Raw genomic sequence first — 13451 nt, forward strand, 5'->3', positions numbered from 1 at the left:
TCACCCCGGCCGGGGCAGGGCCGCCCGCCTGTCACCCCGGGCCGGGCCTGCAGCCGCCTTCGGGGCCGGGACGCGGGGAGCCGGGTGGGAGACGCCGCGCTCGCATCCTCCACGTGACCTCATTGTTAACTTACTCCTCGGCAGTGTTTCCAGCCCACTAGGACTGTTGGGCTGCCAGCCGGCAGGCCCGGGGCTGCGCCGCGCAAGTTTCCAAAGTTTCTCGCGCTTTAAAAAGAGAGCGCGAAGACGTGTCGGGCGTGGGGACCGGGCAGGGCCGTCGCGAGCGAGCTGCGCGGGCTCGGCGCACTTCTGAGAGCCGAGACTTGAGTCTGCAGGCGCTGTACTTTCCCAAGTCCCGGACACTGATGACAGTCCTGCGAAGAACACGAGTGGCCGTCATTCCTTCTCACCTGCCGAAGCTCCATCAATTAGAACGTGCCCGGCTTCTTAAACGCAGGCCATAACTTCTCGCTTAGTTTAGCTTTCATGTTCTGTAAAACGAACTTTCCGGAGTAACAATACTCTGACTTCTGTTCTCTTGAGACTTTCTTCAAGATGAACCATTTCTCTCTCAGGGGACTTCTTTTTAGTTAGCTAATTTTAAAAGAAAGCTTCGTTCAGGATTGACTATTTGCCTCAGCCTTTTCTTTACTATCAAAGTTAATGGTAATTTCCCTTTTCCAATATCTGTTAATTTTTCTTTTGATTTTAATGTCACTACTAAGAATAGTTACTGTGGGAAGCCATTTGTCTAGCATTGTTTTTATTATTGTCATGTAAATGATACCCAGAATAAGAACAGAAGTTCTAAAAGACACATAAACATTTTTGGAGGCAAAGGAGTTCTTTAGATTCAGAATTCATTATTTTAGTGATTCAGAAAGTTTTTACCTGCCAGATTCTTTTGTATGAGAGAGTACTGATTTTGATCCAGAGAGGCTATATATTTATATGTCTGTGTTTTATTAACGTTCATTTCAGGACAGCCATCCTGAGTTCACATCTTTGGTAGATTGACTTCTCTTTAGACCCGTAAATAGCCAATACGTTTTTTTCCTGTACTGTACATTTGATATGTAGTATGTGCATTTGACCCCCCCGCCCCGGGGTTCCAGGCCTTTCTCATTTCTAGTTTCTATATCTGTAGATTACTTATGCACAATTTGAAAGTTTTTACTCCCTCCAACATTTGGATATGAACATATTAGTTTGGGTTAGGAAAAACTGTCTTAGGAGAAGCTATCGGCTTGTAATTCATAAAATTTGAATGAAATTGGATTATTTAAAAAATCTGTAAGCACTTTCACTCTAGGTTATTTCCATTATTTTTGTTTCCATTTGGAACACTTAAGGTAATATTGTTCTTAAATTATAAGCTGGGTCTGTGTAAATTGTATTGGTTGTTCCTTTAAACATGAAATAGTTAAAATTTTCTAAATCATTTTCCACTTATTTGCTGTTTTGTCCACTCTGAATGTCGGTAATTTTGAAAGATGAAAGATTCACTCTTACTTTCATTGCAGGATTCTTTCTACTAATCCACATACTTGAAGTGCTGAGTAGTTTCTTGGGGAAAGATGTCAAGGAAGAGTTGACATTCATAGACTGGTGAGCAGAGATTGCGGAGTACAGAATAGCCAGCAACCCTATGGTTAGTTGTAGCTTTAGGTAATTCATAGAACATCTCACCTTGCTTCTTCATTGAATCCTACTTACTCATCTTTTTTTTTTCCTTTTTTATCCCAGTGATTTACATACATGAATGTTTGGAATGTTATTAGAAATGTGTTACAACTCTTATAGGGTATCCAGTAAACACTTGCTATTTGATTGCTTTAAAATATTTATTTTCAAGATGGGTCTTGATAGAAAACTGACCTTGTTTCAATTGTTTTTCAGGCATAAGATGCACATTTTCCTGCTCTGAAGCTGGGAATGAGGTATTCTTGAGTTCTTACAACTTTGTGAAGAGACCCATGTGTGGTGCTATTGAGAAATTTACTGGGAAGTTTGAAGACATTTCAAATAACAGGTTGTTTTGGTTTCTGAAGTAAGTGAGAGGCATTCTGTTTTGTGGAAGGAGGAAGGACTCAGGCCAGAAAACTTGTATGCTATGGTTAACTGGTTCCCAGCCTCCGAGAAGCTAGTTTTCCGTGTTGTAAAACTTACTCAGCATCAGGATAAGGGATAACGACTCTATGGATATACAGAATTCTTCACCATGGTAAAACTCGCTAACCCGCTGTATACGGAGTGGATTTTGGAGGCCATCAAAAAAGTGAAGAAGCAGAAACAACGTCCTTCAGAAGAAAGGATATGCAATGCAGTATCTTCATCCCATGGCTTGGATCGTAAAACTATTTTAGAACAATTGGAATTGAGTGTTAAAGATGGAACAATTTTAAAAGTCTCAAATAAAGGACTCAATTCCTATAAAGATCCTGATAATCCTGGGCGAATAGCACTTCCTAAACCTCGAAACCATGGAAAATTGGATAATAAACAAAATGTGGATTGGAATAAACTGATCAAGCGGGCAGTTGAAGGCTTAGCAGAGTCTGGTGGCTCAACTTTGAAAAGTATTGAACGCTTTTTGAAAGGTCAGAAAGATGTGTCTGCATTATTTGGAGGCAGTGCTGCCTCTGGCTTTCACCAGCAATTACGATTGGCTATTAAACGTGCCGTTGGCCACGGCAGACTCCTTAAAGATGGACCTCTTTATCGGTTCAACACTAAAGCAACCAATGTGGATGGGAAAGAGAGTTGTGAGTCTCTTTCCTGTTTACCTCCAGTGTCACTTCTTCCACATGAAAAGGATAAGGTAAGAATGGTATATGCATCAGTGTTCATAGAGTTGATGGTAGAGGATGCTGCAAATTCACATGTCTAGAAGTTATATTCAAGTTTTGTGTTTGGGGACTTCTGTGAAGTATTCGTTTATCTCTAGTTTTTGTGGTGAATTCTAGCTGTGGGAACTTAATAGTTGCTAATTGTACTGATACTTTGAAATATTTGAAGCCTAAGATTAAAAGGTGTAGAATGTTGATCTACCTGAAAGAACATATTTAGATTAGCATACGCCTTTAAAACTTTTAAGTAAAGATTCTTATAATATCTTGCTGCTGGAAGTTGAGCAGCCAGATGCTGGAGACTTGAATTTGAAACAAGCAGATGTCTCCAAGAAGCTGTCTTTTTTTCTGTTTTCATTTTGTTACAGGTTATCATTAGACAAGAATGAGACTCTTGTGACAACTAATAGTAGCTAAGCAAATTCAGCAATTCTTGTTTCCGCTGTTTGTATTGTAGCTTTCTATTTATTATGGCTTTGCATGTGATGAAGTCCTTAGTGTTATTATTTATGACAGCTGTAGTTACATGGGACAGAAATACAGTATACTGTATTAGAAGACTTCTCCAGAGTTGAGAGTTTTGATGCAAACTTACTGTGTTGTGTGTTTTATGCTGTTATTTTGTGTAGTTGAAAGTAAGTCTTCTTAACAGTAAGTAAACTTTAGCCCTTAAATAGATATTTAGGAATGAGGAGAATTTTGTTAGTAGCTATTTTTACATTGACCTATCTTAACTGTGCATTTATTTCAGGGGTTCTGAATTTTGGTTCTTTGGTGAGTGGATAGTGTTTTAAGTTGCTGCATATCTTAACATTGATCTAAATTTATTGTAATTATTAGCAACCCACTAAATAGCTACTTACAGATTTTTCTTTAAATAACAATTGAAAATTATTTTTCTTTGAAATTTTTAGAGATCTATTTTAGGGTTCAGTTTTCTTTGTGAACTTAGAAATAGTGACATAATCTTACTGTTATTGCCCTTAAAATGATTCTCATAAGCCGGGCTCGGTGGCTCAGCCTATAATCCTGTGCCTTGGGAGGCTGAGGTGAGTGGATTGCCTGAGCCCGTGGGTTCAAGACCCACCTGGGCAACTTGGTAAACCCTCATCTCTACAATAAATTAAAAAATTAGCCGAGCGTGGTAGTGCGCGCCTGTAGTTCCAGCTACTTGGAAGGCTGAGGCAGAAGGATCGCCGGAGCCCAGCAGGTCGAGGCTATGGTGCCCGGGAACCGCCACTGTACTCCAGTCTGGGTGACAGAGTGAGACTCCAACTCCAAAAAAAAAAAAAAATGATTATCATAGAGTCATGAATTGACAGAATCTCATTGATAAAATGGTTGTATATCATTTGAGGATTAAGAGTGTGTATTAAAAATTCAAGGTGGAAAAGTAACTGAAATGCTTTTTTCTGTTTCAGTGCTGTGAGAACTCTTAATCCATAAAAGCCATTTTTTGATCACATGTGGCTGAAGTTAAATAAAATAAAACAATTGGATTCCTACAATTATTATCAAATGATCTAACATTAACTTCATGGAAACAGGAAATAATTTATAGTTAGATAAATTCAGTGCTATACCTGTGAATTGGGTGTTATAAGTACTTGTTAGGACATCTGGGTGTTTAATTTCCTTTGCTTGAATTAGTTATTTTAATTTTTAATAATATTAACAATGCATAAAATATCAGTTGTGCATATTTTCAAAAGATAGTTATTATGGTAGAGTGAAGGACAAATCCAGGTCCTGGAATCCTGGGATTTTACTTTTGAAAAGGACCTTGAGAACTATCTAATCCAATAATCCTTATTTTGCAGTTGAGCTGAGGACCTTTGCTGAGGACATTTCATAGTACCTTTGCATTAAGAAAGATTTAATTCAGTAGAAATCTGCTGGTGTGCTTTGATTAGAAATACCTGTTTGGTTATATAGCTTTAATGTTGTTAACTGAAGTAACTAAATTTGGAGTATATGTGTGGGAAAATTGAGTTTCTTTGGGTAGACTTGTATGTGTACTGATCTCTTTGGGTAACTAATTTCATGATAATATCTGTGAGATTAGAGTTGATGAGATCTGCTCTATGTATTCTTTTTTTTGAGTTGGAGTCTCACTCTGTCACCTAGACTGGAGTGCAGTGGCCGCTCCCGGCCACCGCAGCCTCGACCTGCTGGGGTCTGGCGATCCTTCCGCCTCAGCCTTCCAAGTAGCTGGAACTACAGGCGCGCGCTACAACGCCCGGCTAATTTTTGATTTATCGTAGAGATGAGGTCTCGCCAAGTTGCTCAGGCGGGTCTTGAACCCGCAGGCTCAGGCAGTCCACTCACCTCGGCCTCCCAAAGTGCTAGGCTGAGCCACCGAGCCCGGCTGTGTTCTATATTTTTAACTGGAGTCTTATTTTCAGTAGTGAATATTCTGAGTGACTTTCCCCAAAGATATGAAAAGCTCACATTCAGAATCATAATACTGTGAACTTTATCTATGGTGAGGAGTTACTCTTCCTTTGAACAGATTATATGTCTGTCTGTTCCTTTTATTGTATTGTAACTACTTTCTTTCCTCTCCTTAAACTACCCAATCAGTTCCTTTGCAGAATTGACTTGCTGTTATGAACCTGGATACAAAAACAAAACAAAACAAAACCCCCCCAAAACTATCCAGAATTTATTTGACAATGATGGGGAAAGGAAGGTGTAGGCCAGAAGTATTTTCACTTTTAGGCATAAATGAACTCTGTGTGTAGTCACCCGAGTACTTACTGTGGGCCGCACACTCCCTTTGGAACTGAAATAACTTTATCTTCTCTGGAATGCTGGTGCAGGTTTGTCTGTTGACCTGGTCAGCTGTGGGGCAAGAGATGAAATGATACTCAGTGGCTATATGGAGTGACCTGAGCAAGTTCCTCTTTTTCTTGTATCAGTTCTCTTTTTTTTTTTTTTCTTTTTGAGTTGGGGGTCTCACTCTGTCACCCAGTGCTGGGAGTTGTGGTATATCATGGCTGCTGTTGCACTCAAGTACATAGTTGTGCATGTCCTGGGTGCTAACTTAGTAACACATTCCCTAATTGCAAAAGGACAAATTCTACTCCCTTTCACTGTTTGTGTCCCCCTTTTTCCTTTTTCATAGAACAAATACCAAAACTGACTTTGAACCAGTGATAAGAATGTGTTAGAAACCAAAGATTATAAATAATTTAGTTTTATATACCTGAGGTTCATAAGAAAAATAAGAGTTTCATCCACACATTTTGTCTTATCTTAAAGATAATTTTTGTGCTTATTAATTTTCATTTTGGATGTCACTAAAGTTTTCTGATTTGCACTTTAGTCAGCTGCACAGTTGTTAAAGTGCTTTAATTTGGGACAGAAGATTGCTTGCCTTGAATTGTGGGGTTGTAGGTGAAGAGGACAGAGTGTAACTGGCTTAAGCAGCAGCTTCTTCCTTGTAAATGTCTTTCTTTTTGAAATATAGGTATCACTACTGCAAGGTAGTTTACTTGTTTACTTCACTTATTCATTATTTATTCAGCAAACATTTGAATGCCTGCCATGAAGAATGCTTTTAAGGAATTAGGTCCTGTGGGGGATTAATGCAGACAAAATAGACATGTGAAATAAATATTTTTGAAACTTTTTTTTAGTTTATGAAAAACAACTTTTTATTTTTTTTACATTACTCATGTTTTCTTTACAAGTAAGCATCACAACTTTGGAAAGTAATTAGATGTTTATCGGGTGAGGCTTATTTGAGATTGTGATGGTTCTTTTAAAAAAATTATTATTATTATTTTTGAGTTGGGGTCTCACTCTGTTGCCCAGGTTGGAATGCAGTGACATACTCAGTGGCTACTGCAACCTTGACCTGCTGGGCTCAGGAATCCCTCCACCTCAGCCTTCCAAGTAGCTGGAACTGTAGGTGCGTTACCATCATGCCCGGCTGATTTTTAAAAATTTATTGTAGAGACAAGGTCTCACCTAGTTGCCAGGCTGGTTTTGAACCCCTGGGCTCAGGCAGTCCTCTCGCTGCAGCCTCCCAAAGTGCTGGAATTACAGGCATGAGCCACTGTGCCTGGTCACCAAAAAAAAAAAAAAAAAAAAAAAAAAATGCATTGAGTCTTGAAAGTATTCAGTTTCCTTTCAAGAATGATTTTCACCTTTATTTCAGACTTCTGGATTCATATTACCCACAAAATAATTCGTTTGAATATAAGTGTTCTGGATTACTTGTCCAGGAAAGTATGCTTTTTCATGGTCTTCAGTCAAATCATTAAAATACTGTTATTCTGTGGAGTAGTATTTTGGAATTATAGTTTGCTAAAGCATTCAATTGGAAAGGGAAGAGAAGACATTGTCAACTAATGCTGTTGTTCAGGTTATTACCCAACTGGATAATCTGGATTTTACAGATCGTGATAAATCTCATGTTTTCCTCTATAAATTATATCTACAGGGTTAACTTCTGTAGCTTGATAAATTTGTAATATTACTAGTAAACAAATTGTTATAGGGAGGGCAGCAACCAACACATGCTTTTTGTCTTTATTGGTCTTCATGATTAATAGTTCATCTCTGTGTTACTTCTGTTTTTTTTTTTGGTAAAACTTAGCAAGCACATCAAAATAGTGGCAAATAAAAGTTGAAATTAAAGTCGGTCATTTGTAAAATAATTGGGCAGTTTTAAAGTTATTGATATAACTTGTTAAGAAAATAACTGATGGTGGAAAGTAAATCTGGCAGTTGAACAATAATTTTTGTTTGTGAAAAAAGGCTTGATTTTTTTTTTTTAATTTTTATTTTTTGCTGTTTACTTTTTGTGCAGAATAGTCAGTTCTCCATGTATGTAGGGGTGTTGTCTGACCTACGCTATTGACTGCATTTCTCTCCAGGGAACCGTGAACTGTAGTTGACCCGGAAAGCTGCTGTTAGGTGTTAGTTTTCAATTCTTGTAGCTTAGCAGAGTCTAGGTTCCTTTTTTCTTAGTCATTGGTTACAGTGAAGCATTTCACTCCTGGGTTTTCTAGAATCTGTAATAGAATTTTTATTAGAAACATTATTATAGACCCTGCAGGTGGTTCACGCCTATAATCCCAGCATTTTGGGAGGCGGAGGCGAGAGGATTGCCTGAGCTCATAGGTTCGAGACTAACCTGGGCAACTTGGCAAGACCTCATCTTTACGATAAATAAAAAAATTAGCTAGGCGTGGTGGCTATGTGAGCGTGCCATTGCACTCCAGCCTGGGTGACAGAGAGACTCCAACTTAAAAAAAAAAAAAAAAGAAACATTATTACAATTTTTGTGTGTTGAGTATGGTGCTGTACTTCAATGGTTTCCCAGTCTTTTTATTCAGAGCATCTTTAAATGTCTGACTTAGTGTTTAGATCCTCTTTCACCATTTTCCAGCCTTATTTGTTTTCATGCCAGTCAATTTTTCTCTGATTCTGTTAACATGAAACCAAAGCTCTGTTCTTTCTGAAGCAGTGGTTCTTGATGCCAAATCCATTTTTGAATTATCCACAGGGCCCTCAAAAATAAACACAAAGCCAACTAAATCAGATTAGCAGTGGGTCCCAGGTTTCAGGGTTTTTTGTTTGTTTGTTTGTTTGTAGTGACGAAGTTTCAACATGTTGCCCAAGCTGGTCTCAAACTCCTGGGCTCAATTGATCCTCCGCCTTGGCCTCCCAAAGTGCTGGGATTACAGGTGTGAGTCACTGTACTAGGCCTCAGGTTTTTCTGTTGTTTTAAAGAGTATTCATCTGATGTGTGGTTAGGGTTGAGAACCACTGCTCCAGTGCTTAGAACCACATCTCTGTAGTGGGAACTGGCTGAGGGATTCAGAACACGGACTTTTATTTAATAATTGATGTCCAGACAAATAGATGAAACAACATACTTCACACCCGCTCTCATGAACACTCTCTGGGCCCAGACAGTGTACTTCTGGAACCCTGAATTCTGTGATATCTTACTCCCTGGCCACGACTGTCCTGACCTTCTGCTCTTCTCTCTCCTCCTGCCTCTGCGTATGCTCTTTTATCTCGTGAAGGTCTCATAGGGTGTGCAATTTGGAGAATGTCACCTGTGGGATTTCACTGGGTACCCCTCCTGTCACTCCAGTGCCATTCTCATCGCCCTCAGCTACTCACTGTTCTCCTGCATCACTCTGGTAAACCCCAGGTTGCAATTATGCCATTTGCTCTCCTTGCTTCTATGTGGAACTGTTTTCATTTTGGAGAAAATCACATAGCCATGTGGTGGTGTGCCACTTACAAATTTGTGGCCTCATCTCAGCTCTACCCTCTGCTTGAGGATGTATATGTAGTCTGTTCTGTCTGCAGCAGTTAAGTATTTCCTCCCACCCTTTTTCTTTTTTATTTTCAGTAGAGACTTCCATATGCTACTTCACAGAGAGGATAGAATCTGTCTAAATGAGCTCATTCAGTTTATACCCCTTTCATGCCGACCTAAATACATTTGTGCTTATTTTCACCTCATTTGCTACCTTCTCAGAGGATACTGAAAGAAGTGGCAAAGACCAGTCTCCCCATTTATGTGCAGGTTCCTGTTCTCTCCTGCCTCTAGGTCCTTGTTCTATTAATAATGTTCCCCAGATTTTTGCCTCTACCATCTTCCTCGTCTCTTATCCCTTAGCATGCAAATGTCTCCCATCAGAGTGAAAACAAAACACCTCTACAGATTCTTCTGTCTGTGTATACCCTGTCTCTCCCTTCAGTTTTAAGGTTCTTGGGGGGAAAAAAAGTCTATTCCAGATCTGCTGTAATCTGGCCTTTGGCACTAGAGCACTATTTGAAACTGCTCTTCTGGACACGTTTCAGTTTTATTTTACCTAACCTCAGCTATGTTTAGCGTTTGTTGACCACTTCCTCCCTCAGCCTCTGGGGTCATTCTTAGATGTCTCCACCTCCTCCCATCTTTCTGGTAATTCCTTTTCAGTTTCCTGGCATTTTCTCTGTGCCTGTATCTGAGATGTTGATATTCCCTAAGGTTCTGTTCTTCACTCATTTGTTAATTGTTTCAGCCTTCCTGAGGTATCTTTAGACCTCTCTCTGCTATACTGATGACTCTAATTTCGTATTTAATTTCAGCCCTCTCTTCTTATCTCTGGACTTGTACATCCCACAATAGAGTGTTTTGTCTCAGGACATTCAAATTCGTGATGGCCCAGATGGAAATTATCACCTTCCCTCAGCTTGTTTTGTTTTTTGTTTTTGAGTTGGAACCTCACTCTGTTTCCCAGGCTGGAGTGCAGTGGTATGATCACAGTTCACCACAGCCTTGATCTGTGCTTAGGTGATCCTTACGTTTCAGCCTATGGAGTAGTAGGGACTACAGGTGTGCACCACCACTCCCTTCTAATTAAAAAAATTTTTTTTTGTAGAGACAGGGTCTCCCTATGTTGCCTAGGCTGGTCTTGAATTCCTGGGCTCAAGCAGTCCTCCCACCTCATCCTCCTAGAGTGCTGAGATTAAGGTGTGAGCCACCATGCCCAGCCTGTGCTTCCGATTTCTTACCACTGCCATTGATTGACTCTGATGTTTAAATCAGAAACTTTGGCGTCACCTTCTCCCCCTCACTTGTACACCTTTTGGATTCAGTTCTAGGTCCATCCCCAATCTTCTTTCTTATTCTTTTAAAATATCTTTTTTTTTTGAGTTGGAGTCTCACTCTGTTGCCTGGCACACTCACGGCCACTGCAGCCTCAACCTGCTGGGCTCAGGCAATCTTTCTGCCTCAGTCTTCCAAGTAACTGGAAACACAGGCGTGCACCACCATGTCTGGCTAATTTTTTGATTTACTGTAGAGACATGGTCTAGCCAAGTTGCCCAAGCTGGTTTCAAGCCCCTGGGCTCAAACAATCCTTTCACTTCACCTTCCCTAAGTGCTTGGCTAGATAAAATTATTCTTTTCCCTTATATCCTTTTTTCCTTACAGAAACCACACTTGTACACCAGCAACCTTTTTACATCTTTCCTTTGCTTTTTGCTTTCTTTCTTTTTAACCTTTTTATAGATAACCTTTTTTCTTTTTATTTTTTTTAGAGTTGGAGTCTCACTCTGTCATCCAGACTGGAGTGCAGTGGCACACTCCCGGCCGTGAGTCACTGCACCCACCCTAAACATTTCTTAATTAAGCTGTTTTGGTCACGCCTATAATCCCAGCACTTTGGGAGGCTGAAGTGAGAGGATTGCCTGAGCCCACAGGTTCGAGATCAGCCTGGGCAACTTGGCGAGACCTCATCTCCACAATAAACCAAAAATTAGCTGAGCGTGGTGGCGCATGCCTGTAGTTCCAGCTACTTGGAAAGCTGAAGCAGAAGGTTGAGGCTGCAGTGGCTGTGAGTGTGCCACTGTCCTCTAGCCTGGGAGACAGAGTAAGACTGCTTCTCAAAAAAAACCGACCCCCCCCAAAAAAAAAAAACTAAACTCTCTTTCAGGTGCTACTCTCTTAATGCAGGTCCTCATCATTTTTCTCCTGATTACCTCAGTAGTTTTCTCACTGCTTTCTTTCCTTCAGTATCATCTTCTCACATTGCCGAGAATGGTCTTATTAAAAATGATTAAGCACAAAGGCTCAAGGACCAGATCATCTAGATTTGCATCTTACATCTTGCACTGGCACTGTTTGCTTTATGACCTTGGGTACTGTGTTTAACCATGCTTTGCCACATTTATTCCTATAAGATGAGGATAATATAGTGCTTATCTCATACTGAAGTGAGAATTTTGTAAAACAGGAGTAATAGAACTTTGTGCAATGATAGAAATGTTTCATATGTATACTGTCTTCTAGGCAGCCATACATAGCCATATGTATCTATTGAACTCTTGAAATGTGGCCAGTTGACTGAAGAGCTGAATTTTTATTTTTATGTAATCATAATTTAACTGAAACAGTTACATATGGCTAGAAGCTACTCTAGTGGACAGTATAGAACATATAGGCCTTAGAATAGTATTTAGCATATAAGTGCTCTATAAGTGTTAGCTCTTACTACCATCTTTTAAAAATTAAACTTCAGCTGGGCTTGGTGGCTCAGCCTGTAATCCCGCACCTTTGGGAGGCTGAGGTGAGTGGATTGACCTGGGTAGAGAGACCTCATCTCTACAATAAATAAAAAAATCAGCCAGGTGTGGTAGCACGTGCCTGTAATTCCGGCTACTGGGAAGGCTGAGGCGGAAGGATCATCGGCGCCCAGCAGGTCGAGGCTGCGGTGGCCAGGAGTGGCCACTGCACTCTAGTCTGGGCGACAGAGAGACTCCAACTCAAAAAAAAAAAAAAATTAAACTTCTCCGCTTAAAGTCCTTCAGTACCAAATTCTGTGGTTTAGTATGTATGATTTGTAACCCCTTCTTTACATCGCTCCACATTTGTCTCCTGCCACTTTTTCATAGGCCCTCTATATTCTACTCTACTAGTGGTTCTCACAGGGTGGTCCTTGGACCAGCACCAGCAGTAATGTCCCCTGAAAACTTGTTTGAAATGCACATTTTTGAGCCGTATTTTAGGCCTACTCAATCAAAAACTGGGTCTGGGGCCCTGCAGCTAGTATATTAATGAGTCCTCTAGGTGATTCTGATGCACACTATAGATGAGAACACTGCACTGTATCAAACTTATGTAGACCCTCAGATCTGCTGTTTTGTCTTGCTCCCATCTTTTTCTGCTGTCTGAAATGATCATCCCTACTCTCTTCTTCATCAGTTAGTGCTTATTTAACCTTGCAGACTTAGTTAGGCATATCTTCTTTCTGTTTCTTTCCCTCATCAACCACCCTGCTCCCAGGCTGATTTGGTGCACTCTCATCACCTCTATCTTGTACACTCCTGCACATTCCTGAGTACGTTATCATCACAGACCATTTTACATCATATTGTTGTTTAAGTCTGCCTCCTCTTAGTGTACCTAGGTCCTTGCTTTTCATCTCTCTATCCCCCCATCTATCTAGCATAGTATCTAGTTGCTTTGCATGTATTCATTGAGCCCTTTCCAGGTGCCAACACAGTGGTTAGGTCCTGGGTGAAGGAGAGACGTTTTCTATAATTCACACAGGGGTCAGTGCCCTGATGGAGTAAAACAGTGCTGTGAAAACATAGGGAGGGAGTGGGGAAAGTCAGGGAAGTCTTCATAGGAAGTCACATGTGAGAGGTTAGTGAAGTGGGGAAGCACATGGGTGGGGTTCCTGGGAAAGTGTGGTTCCTGTAGAGGGAACAACGTGTACAAAGGCCTAGAAACAAAACATTGTAGGCACATAATACATGTTTAATTGGATATGAATTTTAAAAATCACGTGTCTGACTTTTAGGTCTCAGTTTTGTGGTCACCATTCTTCTCCAGCAAACATTGTGTTTTATATGCTTGTATTTTTTAACCAGTGTTTGTGCTTGATATCATACTTTCCCTGAGTGGATGGTTAAGGTGTCATAAGTTAACCTCCAAGCCAGCAGTATACATTTATTTATTTACCTTTTAAAGCAGAAAAAAGAATTTTTATCTGACAATTATTCTACAGGGTGAGGAGCATCAGTGGTGGCAGAGGTAAACACATTCCTCTCATTGCATAAGAATAGACCACGATTTTAAAC

At 40.2% G+C, this 13451-nt stretch overlaps 1 protein-coding gene across 1 annotated transcript in view; it reads left to right on the plus strand.

The window, feature by feature from the left end:
* Positions 1-1518: 1518 nt before the first annotated feature.
* Positions 1519-13451, plus strand: part of KAT6A (lysine acetyltransferase 6A) — a 112583-nt gene continuing 100650 nt past the window's right edge. Inside the window, exons 1-2 of the mRNA XM_008071729.2 lie at positions 1519-1651; positions 1900-2821. Coding sequence (XP_008069920.1) covers positions 2222-2821 — 600 coding nt within the window. The 5' untranslated portion in view covers positions 1519-1651; positions 1900-2221. The remainder of the gene's footprint in view (positions 1652-1899; positions 2822-13451) is intronic.

This window comes from Carlito syrichta, unplaced genomic scaffold, assembly GCF_000164805.1.
Source record: "Carlito syrichta isolate Samal-C Ts95f unplaced genomic scaffold, Tarsius_syrichta-2.0.1 Scaffold314687, whole genome shotgun sequence".
In the NCBI taxonomy this organism is placed as follows: Eukaryota; Metazoa; Chordata; class Mammalia; order Primates; family Tarsiidae; genus Carlito; species Carlito syrichta.